The following is a 15346-nucleotide window of genomic DNA, read 5'->3' as shown; positions in this document are numbered from 1 at the left end:
CCCCCAAAGATGTTCTTTTCCTTCTCTTCTTTCTACATTTTGTGGAGGTTAAACTCCTCATTATATAAATACAGGCTGGAAGGATAGGTTGGAGGAGGCAATCAGAAAAAAGTATTTTTTAATTAAAATTGGCTGTGCATTCTAATATTAAACTTCCTGCACTCAAGTAGAGGGATTTTATTTCAGCTTCCAGGGCAGCTGCTCTGAAACAGATCTTTTTAAATTGAATTATAATGCAGTGAGGAAAATCTTTTGAAAAATACACAAAACTCAGGTTGAAATTCTTCCATTAAATAGTAACCTTACTTAGTAGAAGATGTACTTCAAATGGTTTTGTTTTCTTTCACAATAGATAGGTTGGATTTTATCTTAACTTTATGCTTACAATTGAGACTCCTTTGAAATAAGTCCTCATTAAAAAATATTATTATTATTATTATGCATCAAAAAATATGTTGCAAGCAGATCCAGTGAGGTGATTCTGCCACTTTGCTCTGCTGAGGCCTCACCTGGAGTACTGTGTACAGGGCTGGATTAAAGAAATGTGGTTTAGTGAGCTACCTGCTCCCTCATATGACCTCAGAGAGGTTACTTGAGATCAGACTATCAATACAGACAGGGGGAGGAGGTGAGAGAAAGCAGCCCTGAGGAAAAGGACTTGGGGGTGCTGGTGGATGAGAAGCTGGACAGGAGCAGGCAGGGTGAGCTTGCAGCACAGAAGGCAAATCACAGCCTGGGCTGCATCCAAAGCAGCATTGCCAGCAGAGCCAGAGAGGTGATTCTGCCACTTTGCTCTGCTCTGCTGAGACCTCACCTGGAGTGCTGTGTGCAGGTCTGGAGCCCTCAGTATAGGAAGGACATGGAGCTGATGGAGAGGGTCCAGAGGAGGGCCATGAGAATGATCAGGGGGTTGGAGCAGCTCTGTTATGAGGACAGGCTGAGGGAGCTGGGGGTGTTCAGCCTGGAGAAGAGGAGGCTCCAGGGAGACCTAAGAGCAGCCTGCCAGGACCTGAAGGGGGCTACAGGAAGGCTGCAGAGAGACTGTTTGCAAAGGTCTGCAGGGACAGGATGAGGGACAATGGCTTCAAAGTAGGGCAGAGCAGATTCAGATTGGATGTTAGGAACAAGTTGTTTCCTATGAGGGTGGTGGAACAGTGGCACAGGTTGCCCAGGAAGGTGGTTGAGGCTCCTTCCCTGGAGATATTCAGGGTGGGCAACCTGATCTAGTTGGGGATGTCCCTGCTGAGTGCAGGGAGGTTGGACTGGGTGACATTTGGAGGTCCCTTGCAGCCTGGAACATTCTATGATTATATGAGTCTGTAATTTTTTTCTCCATAAAAAGAAATTATTTTTTTTATATAGAAACATAGAAATGGAATATATATATTTTTGAGAGAGGTTCTTAGTTCTTAATTCTGCTTAGTTATTCCCCTTCTGTTTAGCCTAGCAGTCAGATGAACCTCAATTTGACCCTTCCTGCAATTTCCTTGTAGCTTCAATGAACTTTGCTGTACCTTTTTGAGCTCTCTTTGCTTTGCTTTCCATACAGGAATCTGAGCTGATAGAGCTAAGGGAAACCATTGAAATGCTGAAAGCCCAGAATTCTGCTGCACAAGCTGCTATTCAAGGAGCTTTGAATGGTCCTGATCACACTCACAAAGGTAGGGGGTTTATTGCTATTACAATAAATGCAGAATTTGTCCTTGAAAGAAGGCTAAATTGCTACTTTTTTGTTGGTTTGGGGACTCTGTTGAAAGGCCATGCATATTCTGCACTGGGTGGTTGGTATACTTCTGGTGTTTCCAGCTCTAGAAGCCTTGCATAAGCTTCCATTTTGTCATATTTCCTGGAGCCTTGTCCTCTCAGAACTGGATAGCCAGGAACTGATTGCTAGGTGGCAAGAGTTATCCCTGTCACTGCAATTAGTGTCTCCAGTTCTGGGCCCCTCAGGTTAAGAAAGATCTTGAGATGCTGGAACGTGTCCAGGGAAAGGCAACAAGGCTGGGGAAGGGTCTGGAGCACAGCCCTCTGAGGAGAGGTTGAGGGAGTTGGGGGTGTTTAGCCTGGAGAAGAGGAGGCTCAGGGCAGACCTCATTGCTGCCTACAACTCCCTGAAGGGAGGTTGTAGCCAGGTGGGGGTTGGTCTCTTCTCCCAGGCAACCAGTGACAGAAGGAGAGGACACAGTCTCAAGCTGCATCAGGGGAAGTTTGGGCTGGAAGAAATTCTTCACAGAGAGATATTTGCCATTGGAATGTGCTGCCCAGGGAGATGGTGGAGTCACCATCCCTGGAAGTGTTTAAGAAAAGCCTGGATGAGGCACTTAGTGCCATGGTTTGGTTGATTAGATGAGGCACTTAGTTTATGGTTTAGTTGATTAGATGGTGTTGGGTGATAGGAAGAAATTCTTCACAGAGAGAGAGATTTGCCATTGGAATGTGCTGCCCAGGGAGGTAGTGGAGTCACCATCCCTGGAAGTGTTTAAGAAAAGCCTGGATGAGGCACTTTGTGCCACCATGGGCTGGTTGATTAGATGGTGGTGGGTGATAGGTTGGACTTGATGATCTTGAAGGTCTTTTCCAACCTGGTTAACTCTGTGATTCTGTGTTATGTACTGAGGTACACCCAAGAAAGACACTAGTGAAGTCTGATGGAGAAAGATGGATATGGCTTAGAAATCCCTCCCAGGAAAGACACTAGTGAAATCTAATCGTGAGACATGTGTATGGCATGGAAATCCCTCCCAGGAAAGACATTAGTGAAAGATGGTGAAAGGTGTTTATGGATTGGTAATCCAATGTAAATTGCAGCTCAAAAAATTGGTGCAATCTTTGTTCTTGGATGAACTGAGAACAGCTCAGCTTTTTCACAAGGTGCTGAGTCCGTGCAGGAAAACAGACATTTTCAATTCCAGATTCTGAATTCATTTGTCATTGTGGTTAAGCAGATGTCACATGATGAATGCATACTTCAAGAGTGCCTGTTGATAAGCAACTGCAAAGGAATTACCTGAAGAAAAAAAAAAAGGAAAAGAAAAGAAAAGCAAAAAAATCAGCATTCATTTTTGATAGTGTCATTGATCTTTCTTTAAAGAGGTAATTATTTAGAAGTTTGCCTTAAGGTCATTTCATTAAATGACTTCAGTATAGCAAAGCTAACTCTAGGAAGTAAAAAATAATCCGAAAGGTAAATTCCCTTGGCATTAGTGGGTATGTTCTGTGAGAAGTTTTTCCAGTGGATAATATATAGTTATGTGAGACTTCTAAGAAACTGAATTTCAAAATATAGGCTGGGCAGTGACTGGCTGGAGAGCAACCCTGAGGAGAGGGATGTGGGGGTGCTGGTGGAGGAGAAGCTCAACAGGAGCCAGCAGTGAGCACTTGCAGCCCAGAGAGCCAAGCAGAGCCTGGGCTGCAGCAAGAGAAGTGTGGCCAGCAGGGCCAGGGAGGGGATTCTCCCCCTCTGCTCAGCTCTGCTGAGACCACACCTGGAGCCCTGTGTCCAGTTCTGGAGCCTCTATTACAAGAAGGATCTGGAGGTGCTGGAAGGTGTCCAGAGAAGGGCCATGAGGATGAGTAGAGGGCTGGAGCTGCTCTGCTCTGGAGACAGACTGAGAGAGTTGGGGCTGTGCAGTCTGGAGAAGAGAAGGCTCCCAGGAGACCTTCTTGTGGTCTTCCAGTATCTGAAGGGGGCTACGAGAAAGCTGGGGAGGGACTTTCTAGGCTATTAGGCAGTGATAGGACTGGGGGTAATGAAACAAAGCTGGAAGCGGGGAGATTCAGGCTGGATGTGAGGAAGAAGTTCTTCTCCATGAGGGTGGTGAGAGCCTGGAATGGGTTGTCCAGGGAGGTGGTTGAGGTCCCATCCCTGGAGGTGTTTAAGGCCAGGCTGGATGAGGCTCTGGCCAGCCTGCTGTAGTGTGAGGTGTCCCTGCCCATGGCAGCGGGGTTGGAACTGTCTGATCCTTGTGGTCCCTTCCAACCCTGACTGATTCTATGATTCTCTGAAAAGCCTCACCAACCATTTCTAATATTCTCTACTTCTTGATTATTTTGTTTCACTTGATTATTTTGTTTCATTAATTTTTAATGAACTCATGTCTGTTGCTTTCCATCATGGTATATTGGAAGGTATTGTCATGGGCTAAATTAGATTCCCCCCCCAATAACTTATTTTTCATGGTATGTTGGAAGGTAGCATCTTGTTATGGATTGAATTAGATCCCCCCAATAACTTTTTTTTTTTTTTTTTAAATCTCCCCAGATAGCAAATCTCACCACTTGAAGAATTTGGAAGTAAAAATGGAATTGTATTTACAAAAGAAACTAAATATAACTGCATAAAAGTCAATAAGGGTGTACAGAGAGTGTGTGTGTGTGTGTATATATATATATATATATATAATATATACACTCTTGTCCAGACTGAACAACCCCATCACTCTCAATCTGTATCCATAGCAGAGGAGCTCCAGTCCTCTGATCATCCTTGTGGCTTTATTTTATTTTATTTTATTTTATTTTATTTTATTTTATTTTATTTTATTTTATTTTATTTTATTTTATTTTATTTTATTTTATTTTACTTTACTTTATTTTATTTTATTTTACTTTATTATTTTATCTTTTATTTTATTTTATCTTTTAGTTTATTTTATCTTTTATTCTATTTTAATTTTTATTTTATTTTATTTTATTATTTTATATTTTGTTTTATTATTTTATATTTTATTTTATTATTTTATTTTGTTTTGGTTTATTTTTTTTTTATTTTATTTTATACACAGTTCATCAACAGCACAGGACCCCCCCTGCACCTTTGTTTCAGCTTTTTGTCCCCTCTTGGGGACAATATTCCCCAAAAGACTACACAAACCACAAGTTGCCTCTCAGCCCCCCTGAGCCTTTAGAGCAAAAGCTACCAACTTCAGAGGGAGGACAGCAGAGCCCCAAAGCCAGAAGCAGAGTGAGCAGCCAAGAGCAAGCAGGCAAAGAAGAACAAACAAACTCTGCTGCATGATATAAGGTTTTCAGTACACCAATGGAGTTGTATTAACCTATCTATTCCTATCATTTAGTTTCCAATCCGTTATTATTTATCTTTTACTCAAATGTGTCTAGAATTTTCAGCTCAAACTACTACACATCTTCACCCTGATTAGGCCTGCTGCAATTCAAGTAGTGCTTACAGTCCTCAGAAGAAGTGTAGTGCATGTTTCTGGAAGAGCTATGAGGTTATTTCTGCACAGATTGCTATGCCATGTCCTTGCCTTTGTGCTGATAAGATCCCAGTTTGGAGAAGCTGCTAAGTGTTAGCCTAGTTTTATGCACTGCCATTGACCTTGCAGGTAGCTTCTCACAGGCTGCAATAGCTAGAATCATAGAATCATAGAATTGTCAGGGTTGGAAGGGACCTCAAGGATCAGCCACTTCCAACCCCCTGCCATGGGCAGGGACACCTCACACTACAGCAGGTTGCTCACAGCCACATCCAGCCTGGCTGCAAAAACCTCCAGGGATGAGGCTTCCACCACCTCCCTGGGCAACCTGTGCCAGTGTCTCACCACCCTCATGGGGAAGAATTTCTTCCTAACATCCAATCTGAATCTCCCCATTTCTAGTTTTGCTCCATTCTCCCAAGTCCCATCACTCCCTCACACTCTAAAAAGTCCCTCCCCAGCTTTCTTGTAGCCCTCTTCAGATGCTGGAAGGCCACAAGAAGGTCTCCTTGGAGCCTTCTCTTCTCCAGACTGAACAGCCCCAACTCTCTCAGTCTGTCTCCATAGCAGAGCAGCTCCAGCCCTCTGATCACCCTCATGGCTTTATTTTATTTTATTTTATTTTATTTTATTTTATTTTATTTTATTTTATTTTATTTTATTTTATTTTATTTTATTTTATTTTATTTTATTTTATTTTATTTTATATTACTTTATTTTATATTACTTTATTTGATTTTATTTTAAATTTTTTTATTTTGTTTTATTTTGTTTTATTATTTTATTATTCTATTATTTTTTAAATTTTTATTTTGTTTTGTTTTCTTTTATTATATTATTTTATTTTATTTTGTTTTATTTTTTATTATTTTTCATTTTTTTATTTTTTAAATTTAGTTTTATTATTTTGTTTTATTATTTTATTATTTTTATTTCTTTTAGTATTTTATTTTATTTTATGTTATTTTATTTTGTTATTTTGTTTTATTTTATTTCATTTTATTTTATTATTTTATTTTTTATTTTATTTGGTTTTATTTATTTTGTTTTGTTTTATTTAATTTAATTTTATTTTTTATTTTATTTTTTATTATTTTATTTTATTTTATTTTATTTTACTTTGTTTTATTTTTTCATTTAAAATTTAAAAGTCCCTCAGGAAGCCACTGCAAGCATTAATGCCATTTATGTTGATTTAGGCTCCCTTTTGAGGAGGAAGATGCTCCATAGGTACAAGAATGATTATTATCTTGCGAGCCAGGTGGATTTCACAGTGATTTCTTTCCTTTAGATTTACGTATAAGGCGGCAACACTCTTCAGAAAGTGTTTCCAGCATCAACAGTGCTACCAGCCATTCAAGCATTGGCAGTGGTAATGATGCTGACTCCAAGAAAAAGAAAAAGAAAAATTGGGTAAGTGCTCAGCAGGTTTAGACCTCTCTGTTAGCTCTGATGCTGTTTCTTAGTGCCTGAGTATCATAACAATCCATTTCATCAACTAATATGCTTGGGGGGCCAGATGGATATGAAGCAATTCCTCTGTATCCATGCTGTGCCACTACCAGCAAAGGAAAAATGGTTGAATATCAGTGGGGGATTATTTCATCAATCAGAATAATTCAAAACAAAACAAACCCTACTACCAGCAGCAAGAAAGAAAAAACAGCAGCAAAAAACCCCACCAAACCCATTAAAATAGCTGTTGTGACAAAAAACTACCCCTGGGCTCCACTTATTTGCCATTTCTGTAGCCAAGAGTTTGATTCAAAGGCTTGACTGAAATCTATCACTCAGCGATGAAGAGAGCTGAAATCTGTTCTCATGTAGAAGTGGTATGGTGTTTAAAGGAATTAAGATACTTGTCAAATGGAGCACAGGGATTTGATGGAAGAAAGGGAACACACATTTGGTGGAAGAAATGGAACACATATTTGATGGAAGAAATGGAACACAGAGATGCCACACAGATGTGTGTTCCAATCCTTCCATCAAATGCTTTCAGTAAATTCTCAGAAAAATGTTATTGTTGTTTTATAAATACTACCTGCATAAACATTTGTTTTGAAATGCTGATCAGCCTTCATTCCCTTGATTTGTAATTCCACACTCTTTCATGTTTCTGCAAGGTGAACTCTAGAGGAAGTGAGGTGAATATAAACAATGGAAAATCTGGCATGCATCTATAAAGAACCCTATCTTGGCATGATTGCTATTTATTTTGGCAGTAGGCTTTTATACCTTCTAAAACCAGATTATCCTCTATGTCTTCTCAGTTTGCCTTTGTTCATTTTAATCTCAAAGTTTAGGCTGTAGAAAGGGGGAGTGTAGCCAAAATCCATTTCTTTCTCATTAGATATCATGAGCTGGAAAGGACTTTAATATTTTTTTTTTAATCTGATCACTGGTCACACTCCCCACTCTCCAATTAGATCATGAAAATAACGCATTTAAAGACCTCATTTATTTTTTAATAGAGAGACCAGTTTGCCCTTGAGTTCCACACAACTTTAATTAGAGCAACTCCCAGAAAAATAAAAGAAACCAGCCACATTCTTCTTAAGATGAATCACTTTTGTGTTTAGACACGGGTATAAAACCAATGGGCTAGTTAAAATCCACTGCAGACCAAACTGTTGTCATCTCGGCTCCTGAAATAAATGGCTCTTTGGCTATTCTGTCCCTTTTCAATGCTGGGTAAGAGCTTCTAGAGGGGAAAGGCAGTGCTTGTCCATTCAGAGATCTTACTGCTCTAAAGGGAACTGCAGCAGAGTTACATACCTTTCAGCTAACATTCTCCTCAGCAGTGCAGCAAAAGTAAGCCTCATGTCCCAGCTTCGATCCCCTTGCTTGTGATCCAAACCGTAGCACTCGCACGGTTTGGCCATTGAGTTTCCAATGGGGAGAGGACATTGGCAAAGGCAGTCAATTGGCCTTCTCTTTTGATTTCAGCAGCTAGAAACAGCAGGGTTCTGCCTGGACCTAGCTAGATGCAAAGTGGTTATTTAAAGCCAGCCCTTGAAGGGAATGCCATGGGAATGGGATTCCCCTGGGGCTTAGATGGCTTTAAATGAGCACCCCTCTCCCACCTGATCCTGCACTGTCTCCATACCGTTGCGCTTGCGCTGCGCTGGATTAATAAAGACAAATCAAAGCACTGTATCATGTTTTTAGAGATACTGTGTGGCATATGTTAATACCTTGCTTCTGTATACTGACCTCAGGCAGTGGCTAGGATGGCGTCTGCAAACTAACTCTTTGAAACATGAGCTGCACACAAATTGCCACAATGAGGAAAAGAATCTTCTTCTGTGTTTGTTTTCCAGCTAAGAAGCTCTTTCAAACAGGCCTTTGGAAAGAAGAAGTCCACCAAGCCTCCTTCTTCACATTCAGACATCGAAGAGCTGACAGACTCCTCTCTTCCTTCATCACCCAAATTGCCCCACAGCTCAGGAGAGTGTGGGGCAACATCAATGAAACCATCACAGTCAACCTCTGCGTAAGTCTTTCCCTCGGCAGACCTTGCTTCCCAAATGAGATAGACTGCGAAAAAGACCTCCTCCAGAGTGGCCATTTGCATTTCAGAAACCACTGTCAAAAGCTGTGATCCATCCATTGCCATTGCCAGGTTTCTCATGAGGTTCACTCCATTTGCATGCTATGTTTTCAGCAGCTCTTTGTTAGCTCATTCTGTCCTTCTCTCACAACTTTTACCCACGATGTACAAATCTCTTTCCAAACACAGATCCAAAAGCTTATGTTGTGCCCTTCCTGCCCCATGAACAACTTTGTCATATCCATTTACAGAAGGCCAAACACTAGTTTCCTGTCTTCATGCTATACAAAAAATCTAATTTTATTTTCCAAGTAGCTATGACCTTTTACAACATACTTATCCCTTATTATTACTTTCTCTACTAACTGATATAATTTTTCTTCCATTTCCCCTCTTTTATCAGTTGGGATATTTTTTTGGTGGAGTTTTGCTTTTACTTTTTATTCAAATCACCATCATTAAGGTTTTAGAACTGAGAATAAATCATCAATCAAAAGCTGTCTTATTTCTTCAGCATTGCTTGGATGTTTTCTTACAAATTTCTCAACACCCATTCACATTTTTCTACTCTTTTTTTTTTTTTTTCCTTCTGCTAAACTCATACTTTTCCCAATTTGGAACAAACAAACGAGTACTGCTGGTTCCAGTCTTACTTTCTTAATCCTAATTGAAGGTAGTTATAGAATCATAGAAAGTTTTGAGTTGAAACTTGGACTAGATGATCTTTGGAGATCTCTTCCAACCCATACATGAAACAGACTTTAAAAGGTCATTTGGTCCAACTCTCCTGCAAGGAGCAGAGACATCTTTAGATATGGTCACAACTACTCTTCCTTATAGCACTCAGAGAATTACAGTCTCATGCCTTATCACTAAGCTTTAGGCTAGATTTTTCCCTGCATTAGATTAAATACTTTTTTATGAGTAACGCTTTATAGATCCTAATTATTTTTATATGCCGACTTTAAGAATTTGGCAGCAAATACTCTGACAAAAGAAATTCATAGAGTCATGGAGTGGTCTGGGCTGGAAGGTACCTCTAAAGGTCATCTAGTTTAAGCCCTCTGCAGTCAGCAGGGACATCCCCAACTAGATCAGGCTGCTCAGGGCCTCGTCAATCCTCACCTTGAATATCTCCAGGGAAGGAGCCTCAGCCACCTCCCTGGGCAACCTGTTCCAGTGTTCCACCATCCTCATAGGAAAGAACTTGTTCCTTACATCCAGCCTAAATATGCTCTCTAGTTTGAAGCCACTGTCCCTCATCCTGTCCCTGCAGGGCTTTGCAAACAGTCTCTCTCCATCCCTCCTGTAGCCCCCTTCAGGTACTGGGAGGCTGCTATGAGGTCACAGAATCACAGAATTAACCAGGTTGAAAAAGGCCTTCAAGATCATCAAGTCCAACCTATCACCCAACACCCTCTAATCAACTAACCCATGGCACTAAGTGCCTCAACCAGTCTTGTTTTAAACACCTCCAGGGACAGTGACTCCACCACCTCCCTGGGCAGCCCATTCCAATGGCCAATCTTTTTTTCTGTGAAGAATTTCTTCCTCACATCCAGCCTATCATCCTAACATCATCCTAACCTCCCCTGGTGCAGCTTGAGACTGTGTCTTCTCCTTCTGTCACTGGTTGCCTGGGAGAAGAGACCAATCCTCACCCAGCTACAACCTCCCTTCAGGAAGTTCTAGGGCAAATACTATTTAGTGATTTGACTGAATATATTTAATGTATCAATGTAGCCAAAAATTCAGTGTGGGGTTGTTTGTTTGTTTTTCTACTGGTTTTGTTATGCAAGAAGTCAAGGTCTGGTGATGACAGAGGCAAAACAGCCTGACATGAAAATTGTGGGTCCCTGAGCCAGTCATGTTTTGGTGTTTTCTCACAATATAATGGTTTCTTCCTTTCATGTTAATAAAAAACAATCACATGGGTATTACTTTTAATCCAGTCTTTTAAGTAAAGAAAGAACTTCAACTGTCAAAAATCAAAACTGTTACAGAGTGAAATCTTCTCGGTGATGATGTAAGGGCTGCCTCTTTGTGCAGTGTTCATAACAAAGAAAACAATGTTGTCTAACAGGTAATAAATACCTGCACTGCCATTTCATCAGCGTACTTCAGTTCTAACTATTGTTGCTTAGGAATCACAGAATCACAGAATGTCAGGGGCTGAAAGGGACTTCCAAAGCTCATCCAGTCCTACCCTCCTGCTAGAGCAGGAGCACCTAGAGCAGATCACACAGGAACACCTCCAGGCAGGTCTTGAATAGCTCCAGACAGGGAGACTCCACAGCCCCCCTGGGCAGCCTCTTCCAGTGTTCTGTCATCCTCACAGGGAAATAATTCTTCCTCCTGTTTCCATAGAACTTCCTATGCCTCAGCTTCCACCTTTGCCCCTTGGGCTGCCATTGGGCATCACTGATCAGAGTCTGACTCCATCCTCTTGGCATTCCCCCTGCACATCTTTATCAATATGAATGAGGTCACCTCTCAGGCTCCTCCTCTCCAAGCTACAGAGCCCTCAGCTCCCTCAGCCTCTCCTCATAAGGAAGATGTTCCACTCCCTGAATCATTTTAGTGGCTCTATGATGGACTCTTTCAAGCAGTTCCCTGAGATTCTTCCTGAACTGAGGGGCCCAAAACTGGACACAACACTTCAGATGCATCCCCACCAGGGCATATTAGAGAGGGGAAATCATAACCTTTGCACCAAGGAATTAAGGATGAAAATCAATGGGTTATATGCACTGAAAAAAAATATTTCTGAACGTTTTTAAACAACTTTTCTTCACCTTAGTGAAATACCTAACTAAATTGGAAAGGGATAAAGAAAGCTAATCGTTTCATCCTTTTTTTTAATTTATATTTTGATCTTTTTCATGTTTCTTGGTTGAATTTCTTTCTTCGCTCACAGGTTTCACCAGCAGCGAGCATTCTCTGTACTGTGGTATTTAGCAATGGCTCTGCCTTTGGGGAGAACCTTCCTCTAATCTCCTGCCTGTTTCCTGCTCCTCTTTAGGATCTGTGAGTGCACAGAGGCAGAGGCTGAGATTATTCTTCAGCTGAAAAGCGAGCTGAGGGAGAAGGAGCTGAAATTAACAGACATCCGTCTTGAAGCCCTCAGCTCCGCACACCATCTGGATCAGATTCGGGAAGCCATGAATCGCATGCAGGTTAGTGCAGCAGCTGAAGTGATGGCAGGGGAGCACCCCAAATGTGCATGCCTGGGGTATTTTCTTCCCCAGTAATTTGTTCCAGGTACCAAAAATCTGCTGATAGCAAATAGCTCACCAGATTGACAGAACTTCCTGAGGAGGGTGAGCGTGAGAAGCGTTCGCCTTAAGAGATATGGAATGAGACATTAATCCCTGCCCAAAGGATATTTGTTATCTAGAGACTGTGACTGGGGAAAGCAACAGGACAGATCATCAGGTCATGAATTGGTCTCTACAGAGCTTTAAATCTTTGGGCCTGGGCAGGGTGAGGAATGTATGTGCCTACTCTGTCATCATTTCTGAGCCCAAAGTCAGTGGTGCCTTGTTGAAGCAAAGAATGTTGAATTTGAACTAAATTGTTATACCCAGCACCACTAAAATGTCATTACATTATCTTGTGACACCTCTCCAAATCCCTCCTGAACACATTTTTTTTTCTTGAGATTTTTCTTTCGTGAGGCTGAAATGATGCAGAAACAATGGCAATGTTAAGCAGAGGAAGCACTGAGCTTTGTGCAACTCAACTCCTGTGATGGTTTTAAGACTGTCATTTTGATTTTTCTTCACAAAGTTCAAGCAGAGAAAGTGAAAGAATGTAAATTAATCACTATTGGGTGTAAGATAGCAAAATAATGATTATTCTAAACACTTCCAATGGAGAGAGAGAAATGTTTAAGAAACACTGTTACAACTTTGCTGCCCACGTACGTGTGTCTGGTATCATGTTGGGTACCCAAAAGTATTTCCAACATCCACACAATTGTAGACCTTTCGTAGATCTGAGCTCTTTTGGAATGTAATGAAGAACTGGTCCATAAATAAGGGTTCAATTGTCAAGGCATAAGTATTTTGTCTGGAGCCACTAAAAAGGATTCAGGAACTGGAAGGGATAGAACACAGTTAATGGTGGATATGCAGTGGTGGAGAACAAGACATTAAGGCTTATCAGCTTACACTAGCCTGTGAGTGCCTACTCCAGGTGTACTCCCTGTAAAAAAAAAAAAAAAAAAAATAGTCTGCTGTAGTCACAGGCCTCCAGAGTTGAATTTCACCAAAGCTGAGCAGAAGCAACTAGTTCAGGTTCTGTCACTGCTAGTCACCACTTCTAAAGCTTTCCCAGAACGACACTCAGCCATCTTGGAGTTGCTAAAACCTGATGTTTTGCAAAACTGATGAGGATTGGTAGGGAGGGGGAAGTAAGACTGGTGGGAATAATATATGGATGCTGTGTGTATTCAAGGCACCTTAAAAAATCTAAAGCTCATGCAGCGTAAATGGAAATTGCATGACTCATTTCACCATAGCCTCTCATCTGAACCCCAGGCTAAACTGTTGCATTCATCTATTACCTTCTCACACTGTTTTGCTGGTTTGTTCCTTCCTTTCCACTGTCTCCTCACCTTTGCCCATATGATCTAATCTTTTGGTAGCTTTTGCAGGGCTTTTATCTTTGCAATGCTATCCCTTATATTTTTATTCATCTAATATAACTGCACAGCCTTCATAAAAGAATAAGACTTGTAGCAGAGTGTCAGTGATTCTGGAGATAAAATTGATGTACAAAGCAGTTGCTTTGTACTGCACTTCATGAAGCAACAGAAAGCTACATTTAGCTGGTCCCAGGCTGTTCTCAGGCTAAGTTTTCATTTTATTATTGCACATTCAATAATCACTTTGCACCACAGAGGATTTAGCTAAAATAAATAAATAAGTAAATAAATAATTAAGTAAGTAAGTAAATAAATAAATAAATTCCTAATTGTTCTGCTTCGTCTGTCTCTGTATGTTTTCATCACAGAGAGGTTGCTGGCTTTTAGGTGAACAATTTCATGTTTGAATGATCTAAAACCCTCTTATCAGACATCAAGAAGAGTTGTGGAGCAAACAATCAATTTCTCATTGTTCATTCTTCCTTTCATTTCTCCTCTGTGAAGTTACTGCTTGCATTTTACGTTCAATAGCAGTCGTTTTTCAGGGGCTTTGGAAACGTTGACACGTCCAGGATTTTAACAATGACTTTCTTACCTTTTACCTAAGATACTGGACAATGTAAAGCAGATTATAAAACAGAGAATAGCTCAGGAAATTCTCACCACTCTTGTAGTATGGTCAGCTGGACAATAAATGCAGAATCATAGAAGCATAGAATTGTCAGGGTTGGAAAGGACCTCAAGGATCATCCAGTTCCAACCCCCCCTGTTTCAGAACTGTCTTGAAAACAAAAGCTAAAGCAAAGTTATAGGTTTTTTTTTCCCCCCCTTCATTTCAGAACTGAAGACAATCCAGTTTTCACAGGCAACATTATACTTATGATATATAGTGCTACACCCTGCCACGAAGGTTGTAAACTGCAGGCAAGCAGCCAGCAGCTAGCACCACAATAGCTGCCTCCAGTGGCTTTCTGAAAGAATAACCTGCTGTGCTTTTCTGTTGGTTTCTTTTGAATCACCAGAATGAAATTGAGATATTGAAAGCTGAAAATGATCGTTTAAAGGCAGAGACTGGAAATACTGGCAAGCCTGCCCGGCCATCCTCAGAGTCTTCGAGCAGCACATCATCCTCTTCCTCACGCCAGTCACTAGGGCTCTCTCTGAACAATTTAAACATCACTGAGTCTGTAACGTCAGGTAAATATATTTCTCATGCATACATGTCTCATAAGTGTGGTGGGTTTAGGAATTACACCCACCTCCCAACATTCATTTGGAGAATTACCCCCAAAATAAATCCCCAGCCTAGCTCAGATGGTTTTGGAAGCACATGAAGGTATATTTACAAGCAAACTAAAATCTCTTAACAGGAGGGATGCCTTAAAGTTATGATACTTCATAACACCTAGGTAAAAATCAGGTATGCGTTCACTAATTGAGATGGGGAATAATGTTGGCAGTAAATTCTGAAAATGTAGGTTTGAGAAGGCTCTGAATAATAGCAGCAGACTGTTGGTTATGTTTGCTTAGTTCCTAGCTGTCGTGCTTCCTACTTACCTAGTTTACAATACTCTTTGATCATCTAGTTTACTTGAAAAGAACAAGAGATAGGTGGATAGATAAGATAGATGGATAGACAGACAGACAGATGATAGACAGAAGGATAGATAGAAACATAGACAGATGATAGACAGATGGATAGATAATGATAGACAAACAGACAAATAGAAGGATAGATAGATGATGATAGATGATAGATAGGCAGACAGATGGATAGATGATAGGCAGACAAATAGATGATAGACAAAAGGATAGATAGAAGATAGAAAGGATAGATGATAGAGAGACAGATGATAGATGGATAGATAGGTGATGATAGACGATAGGCAAACAGATGATAGATGGATAGATGATGGATGGATAGATAGA

General features: G+C 40.6%; 1 protein-coding gene across 1 annotated transcript in view; it reads left to right on the top strand.

Annotated features, from left to right (window-relative positions):
* The window catches only part of NAV3 (neuron navigator 3), a 367296-nt gene that overhangs the window by 332114 nt on the left and 19836 nt on the right, over window positions 1-15346 (top strand). Inside the window, exons 24-29 of the mRNA XM_054399920.1 lie at window positions 1550-1661; window positions 6508-6629; window positions 7343-7363; window positions 8540-8712; window positions 11792-11945; window positions 14440-14614. Of these exons, the coding sequence (XP_054255895.1) occupies window positions 1550-1661; window positions 6508-6629; window positions 7343-7363; window positions 8540-8712; window positions 11792-11945; window positions 14440-14614 (757 nt within the window). The remainder of the gene's footprint in view (window positions 1-1549; window positions 1662-6507; window positions 6630-7342; window positions 7364-8539; window positions 8713-11791; window positions 11946-14439; window positions 14615-15346) is intronic.

The sequence above is a fragment of the Indicator indicator genome, chromosome 3 (genome assembly GCF_027791375.1).
Source record: "Indicator indicator isolate 239-I01 chromosome 3, UM_Iind_1.1, whole genome shotgun sequence".
Taxonomy (NCBI): domain Eukaryota; kingdom Metazoa; phylum Chordata; class Aves; order Piciformes; family Indicatoridae; genus Indicator; species Indicator indicator.
The sequence above is the reverse complement of the archived record's forward strand: the minus strand, read 5'-3'. Positions and strand labels throughout refer to the sequence as shown.